This window comes from Pseudophryne corroboree, chromosome 11 (assembly GCF_028390025.1).
Source record: "Pseudophryne corroboree isolate aPseCor3 chromosome 11, aPseCor3.hap2, whole genome shotgun sequence".
NCBI classification, from domain to species: Eukaryota; Metazoa; Chordata; class Amphibia; order Anura; family Myobatrachidae; genus Pseudophryne; species Pseudophryne corroboree.
In genome coordinates, this window is record NC_086454.1 from 340,872,713 (window position 1) to 340,896,293 (window position 23,581).

Consider the following 23,581-nt stretch of genomic DNA (forward strand, 5'->3'; position numbering starts at 1 on the left):
CTGGAGAAGAGAAGTCACCTCAGACTGGTAATTTAATATGGTTCCTCTCACACATATTCCATCTTAGATCTTACTCACTCTTCATTTGTGTGCGGCTGTCCCTTGAAGACTTTGATAGCCACTGGGCTTCTGTGGTACTCTCCTCGGTACAGGTTGTGGCTTGGCTTCTCTAACAGTAATGCACCACGCTGTAGATCTGTGGCTCGGATCTCAGTGATGTCCCAGCGGGAGCGCTTGCCTGTATATACAGAGAATAATTCACTTTGCCATCAGAATACACGCTAAACACTGTGTTCCTGCAGTGATGTTTTCTGTTAATCTGCGCAATGTGGTGAGTAAAAGCATACAGCTGTAAAACTGAACAAATAACATGATCGTATACAACTATACTCAGATAGCAGCAAAGACTTATTTAGAAAATGCACTAGGCGTGGTCAGTGATGTCACAGAGAGCATAACTGACATGATGTGCTTTGCAGTTGAATCTATTTGTCCTATATTAGATCCAATTAGGATAGCGTGTTATAGATGAGAGGATGACAGCTGCCTGTGATTGGAAACTATCACACTAACATCACTTATTTCAGAGCTGCAGTAGGATGTCAGGATGACTCTAAAATGTGTCTTTTACTTCAAGAATATATATTTATATTTATGGTTTAGTTTTTATTAAAAATAATAGCTTTAATTTGTTATGTGTTATGAAATGGAGACAGAATGCATCCAAACAGACTCTTCTTTGGTAGCTGCAACATATTTTCTGATCCAGACAGACATTATTTGTGAAACCAAATGTTCATGTTTCATATGAACATGTAGGCATGGTGCGGCTGCCCGGGTATAACGGAGCTACTACAGCACTTACACACAGCTCTGATTGCAGCCAGCTCAGAGAGGATGTCATGCACGTCATCTGCCACAGTGTCCACTTTCTCCGACAAGCTGCTGACACAAGCTGTACGGAACAGAACGAGAAATACATTGGTAATAACTCAGCTGCTAACATCTAGCGATCATTTCTAGTACAGTGAGCCACTTGGGGGGCGATTCTGAATTGCAGTGTCTGTGCCTTTTTTGCTGGCATTGATTATGTGACTATGTAAGTACTGCTACAAGTCCTTCCCTGGTGCACATCCATGTGATTGCATGTGCAAGGACTGAGATGCTAAAATACTGCACCAGCCCCATGTTAGGGGCAGATTCTATGTTACTTATATGCTAATATTAGAGGCCATACTGTATCTGAGTTCATAACCAGTTCAGCGACACTCATGTATATGAATGGCACGGAGTGCCCAGCTTGTTTCCAATACATTTGGATGGTATTTTAAAGGGCAATCATTTACAAGGCTAAACCATACCTTGTAAATGATTGCCCCTTTGAAAAACGTACGAGTTTGTCTGGCATCTCACATGGCCACCCAACTCGGACTTCATTACATCCCGGCCCATGTGTCTCAATCACAACTGCGCTTCTCTGTATGCACACCATGTTACTAATGCACTGTGCAGCTTTTACCAACAACCGCACATGCAGTAGCAAAACATATGCTCCACTCTGTGAAAATCACCATGGCGGGAGTCTATGAATCAGGCTCATTGTGTACATGGGACATTATGGGGTCCATAAAATCTACTATGGTTATACTGCACCCAAATCACAATCAGTGACTTTCTGCTAGGGCATGCTGTGACATGTAGTTCCCAAATAGCAGAAAAGGTGTAAATGTATAGCAGAAAGCCCACGATCACCACTTTGGCATAAAATAAAATTATATTTTTATTCTTGGTTATAATAGAATGGACAGACTGAATAATTTCCCAACAAGCCCATAATGCCAAATGGGTAAATAATTTTGCCCATTCTGTTGTACTCCTATTTTATACATATTAATGTGTGCAGCCCAGATAATATGAATACATACTTAGGAGCAGATTTAACATGAGTTACAGTATATTCTTGTTATCACTCATTATGAATGGTGCTCCAGCCAATCAGCTCCTGTCATGTGTTTGAAAATGTACAGTTAAGAGCTGAATGGCTGGGGCACCATTTATCATACGCAATGAGTGATAAGAATATAACTCATTGTTAAATCTGCCCATTAGAATTACAGTTTATGCAGAATAAGGGAAATATTAGTACATATTAAGTATAGGGACATTTCCAGGGACAATTCTTTTAAATCTGGGAATCAGGGATAGTGACAGCTTTTATGGGATATACCAATAACAGGCAAAGCTATATATTCACCACATGCACATGTGTTCTTCCCCTGGTACATGTATAGTCCATCTCAGCAGTGCCTCCGAGCGGATAACCCACATATTTCATGGATTGCGGGTCCAACTGAATAAAGTCACTTTAAAGTCCTGTTTATATCTTTTGGACCGCCCCTTCATTTCAATACCCGAGTTACTGCTCAACTGAGGCTTTAAGTCCTAAATCACAACAGTTATGGTGGGGGAACATTTAGTTTAATAGTGGAGATTATAGTATTGCTTATTTAGTTTAGTTTGGGTGGCTTAGGTATTACAAATGTAATGCTGAACTGTGCTTTTGGAAAGGGTGGGCCTTTTATGAAACCGATATATCATTTAAATCATTTAATGTCTGGGCTGGTTGGATGGAAATAACATTCACATATAGTAAATAGTGCTACAGGTTGGTTTTGGGGGCTTAAGTATTGTTATTACTATAACAATGTGGCTGGTTGAGGGGAGCAATGCCAAGAGTGTTCACTTACTACTAGGCTTTCCATATTTCCTGTACCGGTCCCCTTTTTTCAAACAGGCCCTCAACATCCCAGTATCTAAACAAAGCAACAAGGTGTAACACCAGCAGCAGCACCAGGTAGGGAAAGCTGCAAGAACAGGTAAGAGAATATTGGACAGTCTGCCAACCATCCTGATTCTGGTGGGGCAGTCACACCTTTAGATGGCTGCCTCACTCATTTTGGATTTTATCCCGACTAATTGAACAGTTAGGAGGTCTGTCTCCTGCCTTACAAAACTCATGGAGAGACTTTGAAGAGCAGCCCAACACTAGATAAAATTATACCTATGCCCATTCTAAAAAAGCATGCATTTGCCCCTGTGAATGAAGCAGATTGTTTTAACGTGACAATAGGACTTGCAGAGACTTTTTTTGTATTGCATTTTTTTCCACCATGTGCATTTCTATGTGACCCGCATTCCTAACTTACTAAAACTCTTCCTGAAAGTATAACATACCTACTGTATATACGCTCCCTGTTTTTGAACAGAGGAAAAATTCAGAAGATAAACTTACAGGTTAGGTAATCCCTCAGCTCCTTCAAGTCTTCCTCTATATCTTTCTCATTCTGAAACTTGCGGGTATTCTCAGTGAAGAAATGGAGCAGCTTCTCTCTGTGCTCTGCGGCCAGAAACAGGCACAGCTGGCCAGCTGCGTCCCCCAGCCGATCATTGATCACCGCAAACTCTTCCTTGATGCTGTTGGCCTGAAGTATTTTCCTCCACCAGGCGTGGTGAGAATACTTAATGACCCAGCACTTGGCATTCTCCAGAGTTACCGCCAGCTCCATCACCAATGAATGCAGTGATGTAGACATCTTGTTCTGTTTCTCAAGGGCTTGGATGGTCATCAGCAGCATCTTAACCCGCTTCTTAAGGCGTCGGCATTGGCGCTTGTTGGAGCTGGACTGCTCACATAGGCTGTAGATGGTGTTAGCAAGGCCTATGACCTGGCCCAGGACCTCCATCTCCTACAAGCAGAAGCACAGAGAATTGGGCTGGTATTTTACAGGGTGAAAAACTGAAGACAAACCAGGAGGAAGGGCCCAGGTGGCAAGGAAGCTAGCAATCATTTCCTATTCCTTTTATCTGTTTTGTGGTATCAACATTAAAGAGATGCTACAGGAGACATCTATATACAAATGTGGGTAATAGAGATTGCTAGATGTGAAGAGGGCAAAAGAGGAGAAAGTACATCTTCACACTTGAGTGGTCTACATTGGCAATTTAATTAATGAATGAATCAGAAAAACCCCAATATACATGTGTCTGAATTAGACTTTAAGCCTCTCTGGGGGTGCGACCCTGTTACAACCAAAAGATCAGAACAATTACAGGGAACTAGAAAGGCGGTTGTTGGGTTGGGTGCACAGTGTCAATTGATTGGATTGATTATCAAGATAAAACGTAACTTTTATTACTATTATTAATATTCAGAAGGTCCTTATCGTGGGACACATACAGCAAAATATAGAGGTTAAAAACATGACATATACAAACACATAAGTGATGTAGAAGAAAAAAAGAATGTGAGACAGATTCTTAAAAAGTGGGGTCAACACAATAACTCCTGCAACAAGTCTAATTATTTATGTGTGAGACATTAGCCACTCAGGATACAGACTAAATGATATTAGTCTGTTCAAAATATATTTAATGTCATATAGGACAATTAAGTATAGACACAAAATGTGGAGTGTTACCAATGGGACACTGCCTATGATGCGTAAGTGCGGTGAAATATATGGTCTAATCAAAGCCTCATGCCCACCTAATGATCATATGCAAGTAGGTTACTCTTAAATAGAGATCATAGACTGCAATGGTACTGGTGGTTGAATCTTAGAAAATGTTGCACCACCAGTGCCCTGTGATGCAGTATAAAGCGTATCTCTCCACAAATAGCTTAAGGCTAGATCAGTAATACTATGAGTGTAGCTGCTTGTCAAAAATTGACACTGGTGAGTTCTAGTATACTCACACTACATTTATGCGTGGCATATTCATATAAAAAATACCCAGTAATATGTCTTAAAAATAAGACATATAAATGGATTAGTGAAAATCTGTGTGGATATTGAACATCCCCCCTTATAGTAACTCCAGGGTAATCAGAATTATACCCCTTATCTTGATGGAGTCAGGGAGGTGTACTGAGACACTACAGAGATGGTTCTATGAACATGGAGACATAAAGTAAATACGTTTTGAGTCCACACTTGTTTAGAGGACAAAGAAAAGATATATTACAAAGTGTCCTAGGACTAATCTGAGAAAAGAGCAACACTTGTTGCAATATCAATTCAAGTAGTAAAAAGGAGGTTTGCAAAGATGTTACTTCACTGGTGTATGTGGTATAAATGAGTCCCACATGCTGTATTGATATACACTCTTATCGTTGCGGATCCTATGTGTGTACACTTTTAATAGAAAAAGCAGGTGCTATGGAATACTATTCCTGCTTCTTACTGTATTGTTTAGTACAGTGTAATGATGATTGAACACACAGTGATTGCAGCATGAAAAACAGTAATCAAATCATACACAAGTGAATGCTATCCAGAGAGGCCAGAGATTGCTCTCTCTGTTACTACAAACACCTTAAGTGAATGCCTAGCGAGTCCCCTGGACTCCTATCCTGAGTGGTTGTCTGTCTGATATCCTGAACTCACACACCTAGCCTGCTGAGCACTTTTAAATTGCTGATTGCTATGGCTCTATGAGAGTCAGTGCTGGTGCGGGTAAAAGTATCACTAACTAATACATTAGATACAACATTGCTACAATTTGCAAGGAGTGTGTTGGCCCACTAACAAGCCAACATGCATGTTTCGCTGTACGGGCAGCTTTAACGAGGCTCGTTAAAGCTGCCCGTACAGCGAAACATGCATGTTACATGCATTGATCTAAAAATTGACGAAAATGAGACGATCATGTGAACAAGCTCCTCCCAGCGAAACGCGCGTCACTTCCGGTCCGGCACCCGACTTCCGGGACCTCCGTAACGGAGCTCCGACGAGCGGACTCCCCTCCAGCTCACACACAGCAAGTACAACTTCGCCTGCTGCAGCCGGCATAAGCTCCTTTTGGTTTGGTCCCAGTCCCCTTGTGTCCAGCGCCGGTACAGGGGAGAAACTTCCTCCACTCTGTACATGCTGCACAGACGGGACAGTTACCATAGCAACCAGTTTGTTGCCTGACATTTTTCCCGGTGATTGTACACACACACAGTGTGCAGGGAAATTGCTTATCAGCTCATCACTTGTGCATTTAAGCCATTACTTTTAGAATTAGAGCTATTAGCTTAGTCAGGTAATTTTTAGATCACACACATCCCTGCAGCAGGGATTTTTCTGATATATCCGGTTTAATTTTAGAAATTAACGTAAAGGTGAATCTTTACGGCACCTTCCATTTCAAAGAAATATCCCATCAATTAAGACATATCACCTTGTTTATTGCCACACCACATTTTCTTTGTGGGAAATTTGGCATTTGTTCTTACCGTAATTCCTTTGTGGGGGAATTCCCATAAAAGAAACAAATCATTCTGCACCATTTATTCTCAATAATATAGTGGTGGTCCTTTGCTCAAGCTGCCTCTAGGGCAAATATTTGGCTTTCGACAACGCCATCCATTGGACCAATCTGTCCTCAATAGCTCAAGTAATAGCCATCCCCCCAGCAGATAGGCACTGACCTGACTTTCTACAGTCATACCATGCTGGACATGCCCGATCTCGTCTGATCTTGGAAGCCAAGCAGCATTGGGCCAGGTTAGTACCAGAAAGGGTGACCCTCTGGGAATACCGGGTACTGTAGCACCAAGGAATACACCTTCTGCTGATCAGCAAATTTAATTCTATTCGAGCCTTGTACTCCATTGTGACAATTGTCTAAATACTTTTGTATCTCTTTTCAATAGACGGACAGCTACAGTGCTGGAGTCTATGTGGCTTTTCATGGTACTCTTTTATGGTGCTATTTGAGTCAGCCAAAGGTATTTATGCAATCTATTCAGCGATTTATCTGTATGATGAGTGTTTAAACACAATTGTACTTTTCACCAAAACAGACAGATAGTTGCCAATGCAGTTTATGTGCTGAATATGTATGTGAATTTTCATGTTACTACCATATGAGTCATCATTATCGCAATATATTCAGTAATTTCTTCTGTGACAATTATTGTAACATAATTGTTTTTCCTGCAAGCAGACAGATAGCGGCTTGGGCAGCTTATGTGCTGGATCCTATGTCAAATGTTATTTTTCAGCATATAGCATTTGGGCAATATTGCTGGAAAACTTTTGCAATTCTGATATTTCTATTCAGTGATTTATCTGCATGATGAGTGTTTAAACACAATTTTACTTTTTCCAAAACAGACAGATAGCTGCCAATGCAGTTTATGTGCTGAATATGTATGTGAATTTTCATGTTACTACCATATGAGTCATCATTGTCGCAATATATTCAGTAATTTCTTCTGTGACAATTATTGTAACACAATTGTTTTTCCTGCAAGCAGACAGATAGCGGCTTGGGCAGCTTATGTGCTGGATCCTATGTCAAATGTTATTTCTCAGCATATAGCATTTAGGCACTATTGCTGGAAAACTTTTGCAATTCTGATATTTCCGTACTATCCACTCAGGCTGTATTATTACGATGATATATTCAATGTGTATAATTATTTCCGGAATTATTTCCTGAGTTATTATTTTTCTGATATATCCGGTTTAATTTTGGAAATTAACGTAAAGGTGAATCTTTACGGCACCTTCCATTTCAAAGAAATATCCCATCAATTAAGACATATCACCTTGTTTATTGCCACACCACATTTTCTTTGTGGGAAATTTGGCATTTGTTCTTACCGTAATTCCTTTGTGGGGGAATTCCCATAAAAGAAACAAATCATTCTGCACCATTTATTCTCAATAATATAGTGGTGGTCCTTTGCTCAAGCTGCCTCTAGGGCAAATATTTGGCTTTCGACAACGCCATCCATTGGACCAATCTGTCCTCAATAGCTCAAGTAATAGCCATCCCCCCAGCAGATAGGCACTGACCTGACTTTCTACAGTCATACCATGCTGGACATGCCCGATCTCGTCTGATCTTGGAAGCCAAGCAGCATTGGGCCAGGTTAGTACCAGAAAGGGTGACCCTCTGGGAATACCGGGTACTGTAGCACCAAGGAATACACCTTCTGCTGATCAGCAAATTTAATTCTATTCGAGCCTTGTATTCTATTACCGCAGTTAACCCACTTCCGGGAGTCCAGATTTTATATAAGCCGGCTTTCCATTATCTCTTATATGAATATACACATGTATATAACTTCATAGTATCATAGAGATAACAGGAATATTTATATTTTCGCTTTTGACTAAACGTCAAACATCAATACTCACTTACTAATCAGGGGGTTTACAGAGAAACTTTCTGTCACCCTCTTTATACAAGTGAGTTACAAATTGTATCGTCAACAATATTTTTGTTTAATACTTGTTTTAACTATATTGCTGATTTACAGCAATAATTTTAGTATCCTTTCGTCTGTGATTAAAAGTTAAGTTTTATCTTTTCCTACCCACACATTATCAAATTTTATATTTTCAATATACAGAATCAAGTGTGCCCCTGAGAGACATTATCAATAGTCCCCCTTTTTTTGCCTCTTGCGCAAACCTCTCTACAGAATATTAATAATAGTAATAAAAGTTACGTTTTTATCTTGATAATCAATCCAATCAATTGACACTGTGCACCCAACCCAACAACCGCCTTTCTAGTTCTCTGTAATTGTTTAGATGTGAAGAGGGACAGATTGGTTTCTGGATGGACACATTGTGGGCGCAGCCTGTCACAGTAGAAGGGAAAACCAAGATTTAAGTTTCTGATCCGCTAACAATAGCTTAAAAATAAAAGTTAAATAATTGTAATTAAAAAAAAATTATATTGAAAAATCTTTATACATTAAAACAAAAATGCTTTAATCTTTAAAATTATTAAAACATTATTATTTAATGAGATGGCAATAACAGGATATGTATTGCAGGAGTATACATACAATGCTTGTTAAATTGGTTTCTCAATGCAAAAGTTGACAGCCAAAATCAGAATCATCCCACAAGTAGGAAATGATTCCGTCCCAACAAGCTCTTCTAGGTCTGTATTTCTTCCTAACTGATATCTCAGAAGTACAATAAATGGCCTTTAGCCCCAATGTCTTCTGCCAAACACACTCTCACCCACACAATAAGGCTTTACACATGCAATAATGGACATCCATTCATGGCAGGCTCTATCATTAGGCAGCTGCTAAGGGTGCCAGGACCTGGGGGGCAGCCCTGAGTCTGCTTATCACAAAATAAAGTATGAGAGATGCATCCTTGTTAAACTCAATGCACAAACCAAGTCACCACAAGTCACACACCAACATGCACAAGACAAGTCCCCACAAGTCACACACCAGCATGAACAAGACAAGTCACCACAAGTCACACACCAACATGCACAAGACAAGTCACCACAAGTCACACACCAACATACTGTTATGCACACCAGTGCCTGCAGGAAAGTACTAGTGTCAGAACTGTTATGCACTCCAGTGTCTGCAGGAATGTACTGGTGTTTGAACTGTTATGCAAAACAAATGGACTCACAGACAAACTGGGGAATATGACATAACGTACACAGAAGGTGATAGGGTAACAAAATACACACACAGTGAACAGAGAAGCCCAGAGGCTAAGGAACTGGGTATCTCCCTTGTATTAGAACTGCTCAGATGTAAAAAGCAAGATGTTGTGTTTTAATACGTAGAGAACCCGAAATGCTGTTGCTAAGGGCAACAGCAAAACCCTAAAGGGTTACCAACGGGTGTGGCAGTAAACTCCTTGGTCAGAGATGGAATGATAGACACAAGGAGAGCCTCCACAATCCTGATTCTCACTTGCAGTGCACAGGTTTAAGCTTACTGCCACTAAACTGACCCCTGACACCTAGCACAGTGAGACAGGATTAGACAGGCAAGTGTTAGAATACAGCCGCAAACTTGCTAAGTTCACAGAGTAATAACAGAACCCCAGCAAGCTAAACGACTGACTCCAGTCTTACTGCTAGGTCTGGATTGGCAGAGTGTAATACCAAATCCCCAGGCCTATTTGCAGTAAGCAACAAACAAATACAAAGCTACACAGTACTGGCTAACTTTCATGAACTGACTAACCAACAGAGATTCAGCAGCATCTGCTTACCCTGAAAAGAGGCCTTATAAAGCAGGTGCTGTCCACGCCCCACTCAGACCTCACAGACTGTGAGCACAAAAACCAGCACCGGATTCCCTGCCGTGCACAGAGCCTATAACCACTGCACAGCAAAAGACCCGAACCGGAGTATCAGCTGCGCTCAGGTTACTCCACTAGCACTTGTCTCCCGGTTGCCATGACGACGTGGCAGCACAGGGCAGGAGACCCTAACACATACACAAGACAAGTAACCACAAGTCACACACCAACATACACAAGACAAGTCACCACAAGTCACACACCAGCATGAACAAGACAAGTCGCCACAAGTCACACACTGGCATGCACAAGATAAGTCACACACCTGGTCGCACAAGCATGCACAAGACAAGTTACCACAGCTCACGCACCAACATGCACAAGACAAGTCACCACAAGTCACACACCAGCATGCACAAAACAAGTCACCACAACCAGGGGTGTAGCCAGATCTTTGTGGGCCCCATAGCGACATTGTGAAGGGGCCCCCATTCCAGTGCTTCTAGAGAGACACTTTTCTGCAGCAGTTGTTAATTTTATGCCCTATATTAGTGCCCAAGTTCATTTTCTGAATGATAGTAGAGCCTTATTTAATGTTATGCCCCATAGTTTTGCCCTAGTTTCTGTTATGAATTGTAATAGTGATTAAGTTCCCCCTATGTCACATTTCAGAGCTGCCAGTTCACATTATGCCGCACAGTACCCCCAATTCACATTATTATATATAGTGCCCCCCATTCATATTGTGCCTCATTACAGTGCCCCGGCTCATATTATATAACATTAAAATGCCCTCCAGTTCATTTTATACCACACTACAATGAGCAGGTCCAGAGGCATACATAGATATATTGCAGATCCCAAGGAAAAAGTTTGAAGGACCCCTACCTACCATTCAATGGTGATAAATATATATAACACATGTAACTGTGACAGGGAAGGTGGTCCCTCTCAGCTCTGGGCCCCATAGCAGCTGCACTGCCTGCACCTATGGTAGCTACACCCTGTATATAACACATGTAACTGTGACAGGGAAGGTGGCCCCTCTCAGCTCTGTGCCCCATAGCAGCTGCACTGCCTGCACCTATGGTAGCTACGCCCTTGACCACAAGTCACACACCTGGTCACACACCAGCGTGTACAAGACAAGTCACCACAAGTCACACACTATTATGCACAGAACAAGTCACCACAAGTCACACACTAGCATGCACAAGACAAGTCACCACAAATCACACACACCAGCATGCACAAGACAAGTCACCACAAGTCACACACTATTATGCACAGAACAAGTCACCACAAGTCACACACTAGCATGCACAAGACAAGTCACCACAAATCACACACACCAGCATGCACAAGACAAGTCACCACAAGTCACACACTATCATACCTCCCAACTTAGCCGCTTGCAAAGAGGGACACACGCGCGGCGAAGCCGCGCGCGCTCCCGAAAATAAGAATTTACTTACCGATAATTCTATTTCTCGGAGTCCGTAGTGGATGCTGGGGCTCCTGAAAGGACCATGGGGAATAGCGGCTCCGCAGGAGACAGGGCACAAAAAGTAAAGCTTTAGGATCAGGTGGTGTGCACTGGCTCCTCCCCCTATGACCCTCCTCCAAGCCTCAGTTAGGATACTGTGCCCGGACGAGCGTACACAATAAGGAAGGATTTTGAATCCCGGGTAAGACTCATACCAGCCACACCAATCACACTGTACAACCTGTGATCTGAACCCAGTTAACAGTATGATAACAGCGGAGCCTCTGAAAAGATGGCTCACAACAATAATAACCCGATTTTTGTAACTATGTACAAGTAATGCAGATAATCCGCACTTGGGATGGGCGCCCAGCATCCACTACGGACTCCGAGAAATAGAATTATCGGTAAGTAAATTCTTATTTTCTCTATCGTCCTAGTGGATGCTGGGGTTCCTGAAAGGACCATGGGGATTATACCAAAGCTCCCAAACGGGCGGGAGAGTGCGGATGACTCTGCAGCACCGAATGAGAGAACTCCAGGTCCTCCTTAGCCAGGGTATCAAATTTGTAGGATTTTACAAACGTGTTTGCCCCTGACTAAATAGCCGCTCGGCAAAGTTGTAAAGCCGAGACCCCTCGGGCAGCCGCCCAAGATGAGCCCACCTTCCTTGTGGAATGGGCATTTACATATTTTGGCTGTGGCAGGCCTGCCACAGAATGTGCAAGCTGAATTGTATTACACATCCAACTAGCAATAGTCTGCTTAGAAGCAAGAGCACCCAGTTTGTTGGGTGCATACAGGATAACAGCAAGTCAGTTTTCCTGACTCCAGCCGTCCTGGAACCTATACTTTCAGGGCCCTGACAACATCCAGCAACTTGGAGTCCTCCAAGTCCCTAGTAGGCGCAAGGCACCACAATAAGCTGGTTCAGGTGAAACACTGACACCACCTTAGGGAGAGAACTGGGGACGAGTCCGCAGCTCTGCCCTGTCCGAATGGACAAACAGATATGGGCTTTTTTGAGAAAAAACCCACCAATTTGACACTCGCCTGGCCCAGGCCAGGGCCAAGAGCATGGTCACTTTTCATGTGAGATGCTTCAAATCCACAGATTTGACTGGTTTTAAACCAATGTGATTTGAGGAATCCCAGAACTACGTTGAGATCCCACAGTGCCACTGGAGGCACAAAAGGGGGTTGTATATGCAATACTCCCTTGACAAACTTCTGGACTTCAGGAACTGAAGCCAATTCTTTCTGGAAGAAAATCGACAGGGCCGAAATTTGAACCTTAATGGGCCCCAATTTGAGGCCCATAGACACTCCTGTTTGCAGGAAATGCAGGAATCGACCGAGTTGAAATTTCTTCGTGGGGCCTTCCTGGCCTCACACCACGCAACATATTTTCGCCACATGTGGTGATAATGTTGTGCGGTCACCTCCTTCCTGGCTTTGACCAGGGTAGGAATGACCTCTTCCGGAATACCTTTTTCCCTTAGGATCCGGCGTTCCACCGCCATGCCGTCAAACGCAGCTGCGGTAAGTCTTGGAACAGACATGGTACTTGCTGAAGCAAGTCCCTTCTTAGCGGCAGAGGCCATAAGTCCTCTGTGAGCATCTCTTGAAGTTCCGGGTACCAAGTCCTTCTTGGCCAATCCGGAGCCATGAGTATAGTTCTTACTCCTCTACGTCTTATAATTCTCAGTACCTTAGGTATGAGAAGCAGAGGAGGGAACACATACACCGACTGGTACACCCACGGTGTTACCAGAACGTCCACAGCTATTGCCTGAGGGTCTCTTGACCTGGCGCAATACCTGTCCCGTTTTTTGTTCAGACGGGACGCTTTTGCCATTGCCCTCCTGCTTCTTGTGCCGCCCTGTCTGTTTACGTGGGCGACTGCCGTGATGTTTTTCCCACTGGATCAATACCGGCTGACCTTGAAGCAGAGGTCTTGCTAAGCTTAGAGCATTATAAATTTACCCTTAGCTCCAGTATATTTATGTGGAGAAAAGTCTCCAGACTTGATCACACTCCCTGGAAATTTTTTTCCTTGTGTGACTGCTCCCCAGCCTCTCGGGCTGGCCTCCGTGGTCACCAGCATCCAATCCTGAATGCCGAATCTGCGGCCCTCTAGAAGATGAGCACTCTGTAACCACCACAGGAGAGACACCCTTGTCCTTGGATATAGGGTTATCCGCTGATGCATCTGAAGATGCGATCCGGACCATTTGTCCAGCAGATCCCACTGAAAAGTTCTTGCGTGAAATCTGCCGAATGGAATTGCTTCGTAGGAAGCCACCATTTTTACCAGGACCCTTGTGCAATGATGCACTGACACTTTTCCTGGTTTTAGGAGGTTCTTGACTAGCTCGGATAACTCCCTGGCTTTCTCTTCCGGGAGAAACACCTTTTTCTGGACTGTGTCCAGAATCATCCCTAGGCACAGCAGACGTGTCGTCAGGATCAGCTGCGATTTTGGAATATTTAGAATCCATCCGTGCTGTTGTAGCAGTATCCGAGATAGTGCTACTCCGACCTCCAACTGTTCCCTGGACTTTGCCCTTATCAGGAGATCGTCCAAGTAAGGGGTAATTAAGACGCCTTTTCTTCGAAGAAGAATCATCATTTCGGCCATTACCTTGGTAAAGACCCGGGGTGCCGTGGACAATCCAAACGGCAGCGTCTGAAACTGACAGTGACAGTTCTATACCACGAACCTGAGGTACCCTTAAGTGAGAAGGGCAAATTTGGGACATGGAGGTAAGCATCCCTGATGTCCCGGGACACTATATAGTCCCCTTCTTCCTGGTTCGTTATCACTGCTCTGAGTGACTCCATCTTGATTTGAACCTTTGTAAGTGTTCAAATTTTTTTAGATTTAGAATAGGTCTCACCTAGCCTTCTGGCTTCAGTACCACAATATAGTGTGGAATAATACCCCTTTCCTTGTTGTAGGAGGGGTAATTTGATTATCACCTGCTGGGAATACAGCTTGTGAATTTTTTCCCATACTGCCTCCTTGTCGGAGGGATACCTTGGTAAAGCAGACTTCAGGAGCCTGCGAGGGGGAAACGTTTCGACATTCCAATCTGTACCCCTGGGATACTACTTGTAGGATCCAGGGGTCCTGTACGGTCCCAGCGTCATGCTGAGAGCTTGGCAGAAGCGGTGGAAGGCTTCTGTTCCTGGGAATGGGCTGCCTGCTGCAGTCTTCTTCCCTTTCCTCTATCCCTGGGCAAATATGACTCTTATAGGGACGAAAGGACTGAGGCTGAAAAGACGGTGTCTTTTTCTGCAGAGATGTGACTTAGGGTAAAAACGGTGGATTTTCCAGCAGTTGCCGTGGCCACCAGGTCCGATGGACCGACCCCAAATAACTCCTCTTCCTTTATACGGCAATACACCTTTGTGCCGTTTGGAATCTGCATCACCTGACCACTGTCGTGTCCATAAACATCTTCTGGCAGATATGGACATCGCACTTACTCTTGATGCCAGAGTGCAAATATCCCTCTGTGCATCTCGCATATATAGAAATGCATCCTTTAAATGCTCTATAGTCAATAAAATACTGTCCCTGTCAAGGGTATCAATATTTTTAGTCAGGGAATCCGACCAAGCCACCCCAGCTTTGCACATCCAGGCTGAGGCGATCGCTGGTCGCAGTATAACACCAGTATGTGTGTATATACTTTTATATGATATTTTCCAGCCTCCTGTCAGCTGGCTCCTTGAGGACGGCCCTATCTATAGACGGTACCGCCACTTGTTTTGATAAGCATGTGAGCGCCTTATCCACCCTAAGGGGTGTTTCCCAACGCGCCCTAACTTCTGGCGGGAAAGGGTATACCGCCAATAATTTTCTATCGGGGGGAACCCACGCATCATCACACACTTCATTTAATTTATCTGATTCAGGAAAAACTACAGGTAGTTTTTTCACATCCCACATAATACCCTCTTTTGTGGTACTTGTAGTATCAGAAATATGTAACACCTCCTTCATTGCCCTTAACGTGTGGCCCTAATAAGGAATACGTTTGTTTATTCACCGTCGACACTGGATTCAGTGGCCCTCATTCCGAGTTGTTCGCTCGTTCTTTTTCATCGCATCGCAGTGAAAATCCGCTTAGTACGCATGCGCAAAGTTCGCACTGCGACTGCGCCAAGTAACTTTACTATGAAGAAAGTATTTTTACTCACGGCTTTTTCCTCGCTCGGGCGATCGTAATGTGATTGACAGGAAATGGGTGTTACTGGGCGGAAACACGGCGTTTCAGGGGCGTGTGGCTGAAAACGCTACCGTTTCCGGAAAAAACGCAGGAGTGGCCGGAGAAACGGTGGGAGTGCCTGGGCGAACGCTGGGTGTGTTTGTGACGTCAACCAGGAACGACAAGCACTGAACTGATCGCACAGGCAGAGTAAGTCTGGAGCTACTCTGAAACTGCTAAGTAGTTAGTAATCGCAATATTGCGAATACATCGGTCGCAATTTTAAGAAGCTAAGATTCACTCCCAGTAGGCGGCGGCTTAGCGTGTGTAACTCTGCTAAATTCGCCTTGCGACCGATCAACTCGGAATGAGGGCCCGTGTCCGTGTCTGTGTCTGTGTCGACCGACTAAGGTAAACGGGCGTTTTAAAACCCCTGACGGTGTTTTTGAGACGTCTGGACCGGTACTAATTGTTTGTCGGCCGTCTCATGTCGTCAACCGACCTTGCAGCGTGTTGACATTATCACGTAATTCCCTAAATAAGCCATCCATTCCGGTGTCGACTCCCTAGAGAGTGACATCACCATTACAGGCAATTGCTCCGCCTCCTCACCAACATCGTCCTCATACATGTCGACACACACGTACCGACACACAGCACACACACAGGGAATGCTCTGATAGAGGACAGGACCTACTAGCCCTTTGGAGAGACAGAGGGAGAGTTTGCCAGCACACACCAAAAACGCTATAATTATATAGGGACAACCTTATATAAGTGTTTTCCCTTATAGCATCTTTTTTATATATTTCTAACGCCAAATTAGTGCCCCCCCTCTCTGTTTTAACCCTGTTTCTGTAGTGCAGTGCAGGGGAGAGCCTGGGAGCCTTCCCTCCAGCCTTTCTGTGAGGGAAAATGGCGCTGTGTGCTGAGGAGATAGGCCCCGCCCCTTTTTCGGCGGCCTCGTCTCCCGCTCTTAACGGATTCTGGCAGGGGTTAAATATCTCCATATAGCCCCCGGAGGCTATATGTGAGGTATTTTTAGCCAAAAATAGGTTTTCATTGCCTCCCAGGGCGCCCCCCTCCCAGCGCCCTGCACCCTCAGTGACTGCCGTGTGAAGTGTGCTGAGAGGAAAATGGCGCACAGCTGCAGTGCTGTGCGCTACCTTAAGAAGACTGAGGAGTCTTCTGCCGCCGATTCTGGACCTCTTCTCGTTTCAGCATCTGCAAGGGGGCCGGCGGCGAGGCTCCGGTGACCATCCAGGCTGTACCTGTGATCGTCCCTCTGGAGCTAATGTCCAGTAGCCAAAGAAGCCAATCCATCCTGCACGCAGGTGAGATCACTTCTTCTCCCCTCAGTCCCTCGTTGCAGTGATCCTGTTGCCAGCAGGACTCACTGTAAAATAAAAAACCTAAGCTAAATTTTTCTAAGCAGCTCTTTAGGAGAGCCACCTAGATTGCACCCTTCTCGGCCGGGCACAAAAATCTAACTGGCTTGGAGGAGGGTCATAGGGGGAGGAGCCAGTGCACACCACCTGATCGTAAAGCTTTACTTTTTGTGCCCTGTCTCCTGCGGAGCCGCTATTCCCCATGGTCCTTTCAGGAACCCCAGCATCCACTAGGACGATAGAGAAAAAGGGGTGTGGCCTATGGGAAAGGGGCGTGGCCTCGCGGGAGGACCCGCGATCGCGAGCCGCGCCCTCAAATTAGTCATTGAGGGGGCATGCCCAGCGCTCCGTGAGCTGCTGGCATGCCCTCTCTCCCTCTGTCTGCACTGAATAGACGCTGTGCGCATGCGCACAGCGTCTATTCATCGCTGCTCTGCTAAGCAGAGCAGCGCGTGCAGGAGCCTCCCAACTGCCCCCCCCCCCACCGCGGGACACTGCGGCCCGCGGGTGGGACAGCGGGACAGTCCCCAAAAAACGGGACTGTCCTGCGAAAATCGGGACAGTTGGGAGGTATGCACTATTGTGCATAGAACAAGTCACCACAAGTCACACACTAGCATGCACAAGACAAGTCACCACAAGTCACACACTAGCATGCACAAGACAAGTCACCACAAGTCACACACTAGCATGCACAAGACAAGTCACCACAAATCACACACACCAGCATGCACAAGACAAGTCACCACAAGTCACACTATTATGCACAGAACAAGTCACCACAAGTCACACACTAGCATGCACAAGACAAGTCACCACAAATCACACACACCAGCATGCACAAGACAAGTCACCACAAGTCACACACTATTATGCACAGAACAAGTCACCACAAGTCACACACTAGCATGCACAAGACAAGTCACCACAAATCACACACACCAGCATGCACTAGAGATGTGTGCCGGACCTGATGATTTGGATTCCTTGGCGGGATTTGGATTTACCCAACAGCCGTGTTAGTCTTTGTATTTGGATTTTTTTTTTAAATTGTCAAAAAACCCAGCCAAATTCACATAATATTTTTATTTTATTTTTGGTCCCTAGAGTATTATTAACCTCAATAACATTAATTTCCAGTCATTTGCAGACAATTTTTACCACCTTATAGCTCAAAATGTTGTTTTCATCCAATTTAGGTCAAAGTCTGCAGCGAGCTATCTGGTTACGTACTACTAGGCGACAGAGCAGCGTCACAAACAGAAGGCAGTTTGTAGCAAATCTATGAAACACTGCCACACAGCTGTGGGATAAATGAACAGTGGTGCAAGATGGAATTGTCATTGGGCCCTCCCACCCACCCTTATGTTGGATATTAAACAGGACATGCACAGTTTAACAAACCAATCATTTCAGTGACAAGGACTGCCACATTTGTGGCTGAAATCACTGGTTTGTTTGCATCCAACAAACAAGCTACAAACTGCCTTAAAGCAAAAGCTCTAGTGTCTAGAAGATGTCATCGCCATTGCCATCCTCATCCATACACTCATCAGTGTGTACATCCTCATCATCATCACACAATATTAATTCATCCTCGCTGGAATCCACCATTACAGATGTCTCTGTATTTCGATGTAATTGCTGGGAAAGGTCTTCCTCATGGAATTTCCAGTTAATTTTTATGAACATCATCTTTTCCACATTTTGAGAAAGTAGCCTCCTACACCGTTCACTGACAAGGTTCCCAGCTGTGCTGAACTTTCTCTCCGAGTACACACTTGAGGGTGGACAGCTTAAGTAATACAAAGCCAGTTTGTACAAGGCCCTCCATATTGAAGTTTTTTTCCTTCCAGTACACGAAGGGACTCTGTGACATGCCTACTTTTACGGTGTCATGAAAATAATCCTCCAACATTCTTTGGATGGTGACCGTATCAGGTGGCGTTACGGTAGAGGTGTCACTAATACTGACCAATTCATTTAGACCCGACCAGATGTCAAAATGTTGTTTTGACTGATCTGCATCCCCACTAGGTCTTTTGGGAAAATTTTGTTTTTTCCTGGCTGTTTTGGAAGAAACTGAAGGAGGAGATGTCACTTGAGCTGCCAACTTGCTCACCAGGAGTTCTTTGCATCTCTTAAGATCTGTGTCAGTTGGAAAGAAAGCCACAGCATACAACTTGAACCTAGGATCAATCACGGTTGCCAAAATGTAGCGATCCGATTTCAAGATATTGGTAACCCTTGGATACTGGCGAAGCGAAAAAAGGACTTGATCTTCAAGTCCAGCATATTTTGCGGATTCGCCTTGTTTTATCTCCTCCTTCAATTTCTCCAGCTGTTTTTCCAAAAGCCTAATTAGGGGAACCACCTGGCTCAAGCTAGCAGTGTCGGAACTCACTTCACAGGTGGCTACTTCAGTGTTTGACCACCAGCTTGTCCCACACTGTATGGAGTCAGACTGCTTTCACACACGGTACTATACTTTGGTGTACTGGGGTGCAGTGCACACAGCAAAACAATGTAAACAGCAAACAAGTTTTTTCTATTTTTGGGGGGGACACAGCTTCTCCCACACTGCGTGGAGTCAGACCGTTTTCACACACGCACCGTGAACGCAGAGGGTGGGGCCTGCATAGTCACTGCAGTAACACTGTGATGGACTTAGGAGACTGGTCACTGGACACAGTGACAGCACCACAGCCCCTTAGATGGACAGTGACAACACCAAAAAAACCCACTAGCTATGCTGGACACAATAGGGTAAATTTACTAAGATGGGAGTTCTATTTAAGATGGGATGTTGCCCATAGCAACCAGATTCCAGGTATTATCTTCTAGAAAGTTCTAGATAAATGAGAAGTAGAATCTGATTGGTTGCTATGGGCAACATCCCATCTTAAATAGAACTCCCATCTTAGTAAATTTACCCCAATGACTGACAGCCCCTTAGATGTACACTACTGACCGACAGCCTCTTATGTACACTACTACACAGACACAGCCCCTTATAGTGTGCACACTGACTGCCACAGCCCCTTATAGTGTGCACACTGACTGCCACAGCCCCTTATAGTGTGCACACTGACTGCCACAGCCCCTTATAGTGTGTACACTGACTGACAAAGCCCCTTATAGTGTGCACACTGACTGACACAGCCCCTTGTGTACAGTACACTACACTATACTGACTGACAGCCCCACGGACAGCCCCTTATGGACACTGTGACCGACAGCCCCACAGACAGCCCCTTATGGACACTGTGACCGACAGCCCCACAGACAGCCCCTTATGGACACTGTGACCGACAGCCCCACAGACAGCCCCTTATGGACACTGTGACCGACAGCCCCACAGACAGCCCCTTATGGACACTGTGACCGACAGCCCCACAGACAGCCCCTTATGGACACTGTGACTGACAGCCCCACAGACAGCCCATGGTGGACGCTCTGAGTGATAGCCCCACAGACAGACCCTGATGAACACTCTGACAACCTGCCCTTAAAAGGACTCAGACTGACAGCACACAACACAGCAGAGCTCCTCGCAGCTTGGAAGCATGCAGTGAAATGGCGCCGAGCCCCAAGAGGCCGAGCCTTGATAGACTTGAAGTCTCACGAGAATCTGACGCGGAATGATGATGTTTGGCCTCTTCTGGCATCCCAAGTCTGGCGGGAACTTCACGAGCCAGGCGCGGAGCGGTTTGGATTCCAAGAAATCCTAACCGTTCATCTCTATTATGTAGTAACACCAGCATGCACAAAACAAGTCACCACAACTCACACACCAGCATGCACAAAACAAGTCACCACAACTCACACACCTGGTCACACACCAGCATGCACAGAACAACTCACACACCTGGTCACACACCAGCATGCACAGAACAAGTCACCACAACCCACACACCTGGTCACACACCAGCATGCACAGAACAAGTCACCACAACCCACACACCTGGTCACACACCAGCATGCACAGAACAAGTCACCACAACTCACACACCTGGTCACACACCAGCATGCACAGACAGGAGCGGTTCTTGGTGAGGGCAAGCAGTGCCTGCGCCCGGGGTGCTGCGGCCTGGGGGCGCGGCCGCAGTCACCCCGCAGGCGCCCGCCGCCTACCAACACCCCGCTCCCCGGGTGCAGCAGACACCGTGGGCTGTGTGGGCAACCGCTGCAGCCCACCACCTATCAGACGCTAGAGGTCATTATTGACCTCTAGTGTCTGTGTGGCGCTGCTATGGGAGAGACGTCATGACATCTCTCCCATAGAGAGGAGCCGCGGGAGGCCAGACGGAGCAGCAGTAGCAGTCTGGAAGCAGGAGCGGGGCAGTGGTACGTATTTTTGTGTGTGTGTGTGTGTTTGTAAGCAGCTACCAAGGGGCACTGCAACAGGGGGCACAACTACTGGGAGCACAGCAACAGGGGGCACAACTACTGGGGGCACAGCAACAGGGGGCACAGCAACAGGGGGCGCAACTACTGGGAGCACAGCAACAGGGGGCACAGCAACAGGGGGCACAGCAACAGGGGGCACAACTACTGGGGCACAGCAACAGGGGGCACAACTACTGGGGGCACAGCGACAGGGGGCACAACTACTGGGGGCACAGCGACGGGGGGCACAGCAACAGGGGGCGCAACTACTGGGAGCACAGCAACAGGGGGCACAGCAACAGGGGGCACAACTACTGGGGCACAGCAACAGGGGGCACAACTACTGGGGGCACAACTACTGGGGGCGCAGCGACAGGGGGCACAACTACTGGGGGCACAGCGACAGGGGGCACAACTACTGGGGGCACAGCAACAGGGGGCACAACTACTGCGTGCACAGCGAGAGGGGGCACAACTACTGGGGGCACAACAACAGAGGGCACAACTACTGGGGGTACAGCAACAGAGAGCACAACTACTGGGGGCACAGCAACAGAGGGCACAACTACTAGGGGCACAGCGACAGGGGGCACAGCGACAGGAGCACAACTACTGGGGGCACAGCAACATGGGGCACAGTGACAAGGGGCACAGCGACGGGGCACAACTACTGGGACAAATCTACTGGGGGCATAGCTACAGGGGGCAAATCTACTGGGGGCATAGCTACAGGGGGCAAATCAACTGGGAGACACAACTACTGGGGGGCACAGCTACTGGGGGCATAACTGTGGCCACGCCTCTCCCCTATGAAACCACGACCCTATTTTTGCCGCACGCCCTAACTGTTTTACCGCGGGGGGGTTTGGCAGTTGAAAATTTCGCACTGGGCGCCACAAGGTGTAGAACCAGCCCTGTGCACAGAACAAGTCACACACCTGGTCACACACCAGCATGCACAAGACAAGTCACACACCTGGTCACACACCAGAATGCACAAGACAAGTCACACACCTGGTCACACACAAGCGGCTGCACCATTCCCTGTGTTTTGTATATGGACATCAAGCTCTGCCCCTTCTACTCCAGATTCGCGCATGCGCAGTCCGGATTTCAGGCGGCGCTGGGAGAATTCTGGGATATATAATAAAGTTTGCGGGACAGTAGGAGACTAACAATACAGGAGCCTCCCGCAGGACGTGGCAGGGTTGGCAAGTATGCCCCTCCTAGCCTGACCCACCCCATCAGTTTGTTATATCCCCGGCATGTATATTGCTGCACCCAGTATGGTCACTCTCTGTAACGTCAGTGGGAGGGGGGTATTCTTGTGTGCCTCAGCCCTGTAACCCCATAACTACAGCAATACATGAAATAAGCTGGAGGACAGCACTTGTATATGTTCCTGTATATACTGAGCGACACTGTGCTGCAGGTCTGATTAACCCTCTATGTGCTGGGAGAGTTGTACTTACACAGTTACTCTCTCTGAGGACAGGTTCCCACAGCGGCTCCCTAACCTCACAGTCCAGTCTCCACTCTTATAGCCCAGGCACTCTAACTACACCCACTTCCTCTATTGCGTCACAGCACAGGGTGTCCAGAGAGTGCAGCTGTGTCTGGTAACCCTTTGTGGCACACATTCCAGGCGATACTGAACATAAACTAAACACAAAGAGCTAAAGCCAGAACTCAGGCTGCAATATCACAACTATGACTTATGTACTAAGCCTTGGAGAGTGATAAAGTGCCAGTCAATCAGCTCCTAACTGTCATTTTGCAAACCCAGCCTGTGATATGGCAGTTAGGAGCTGATTGGCTGGTGCGTTATCACCTTCCATTTTATCTCTCTCCAGTCTTAATACATTTGCCTCACAGACAGTACTTTATCTCTCTTCACTTTATCACTTCTCCAAGACCCCTAATTCTTAAGGGGGGTACTCACGGGAGAGATGTGTGCTGAACGATCTTAACACAGACCGCTCAGCACACATCTCTCACCCCGCTCAGCACAGCGCGATGTGCTGAGCG

At 46.0% G+C, this 23,581-nt stretch overlaps 1 protein-coding gene and 2 non-coding genes across 3 annotated transcripts in view; 2 read left to right on the plus strand and 1 right to left on the minus strand.

Moving 5' to 3' along the window:
* Positions 1-23,101, minus strand: part of LOC134969743 (mixed lineage kinase domain-like protein) — a 36,372-nt gene extending 13,271 nt beyond the window's left edge. Inside the window, exons 1-4 of the mRNA XM_063945895.1 lie at positions 23,026-23,101; positions 3,293-3,746; positions 866-955; positions 79-238 (exon numbers count right to left, since the gene is read on the minus strand). Of these exons, the coding sequence (XP_063801965.1) occupies positions 79-238; positions 866-955; positions 3,293-3,743 (701 nt within the window). The 5' untranslated portion in view covers positions 3,744-3,746; positions 23,026-23,101. The remainder of the gene's footprint in view (positions 1-78; positions 239-865; positions 956-3,292; positions 3,747-23,025) is intronic.
* On the plus strand, positions 6,482-6,600 carry LOC134970458 (5S ribosomal RNA). The gene has a single exon (XR_010189777.1). It is a non-coding gene; the product is annotated as a 5S ribosomal RNA (ribosomal RNA).
* On the plus strand, positions 7,857-7,975 carry LOC134970565 (5S ribosomal RNA). The gene has a single exon (XR_010189864.1). It is a non-coding gene; the product is annotated as a 5S ribosomal RNA (ribosomal RNA).
* Positions 23,102-23,581: the final 480 nt, after the last annotated feature.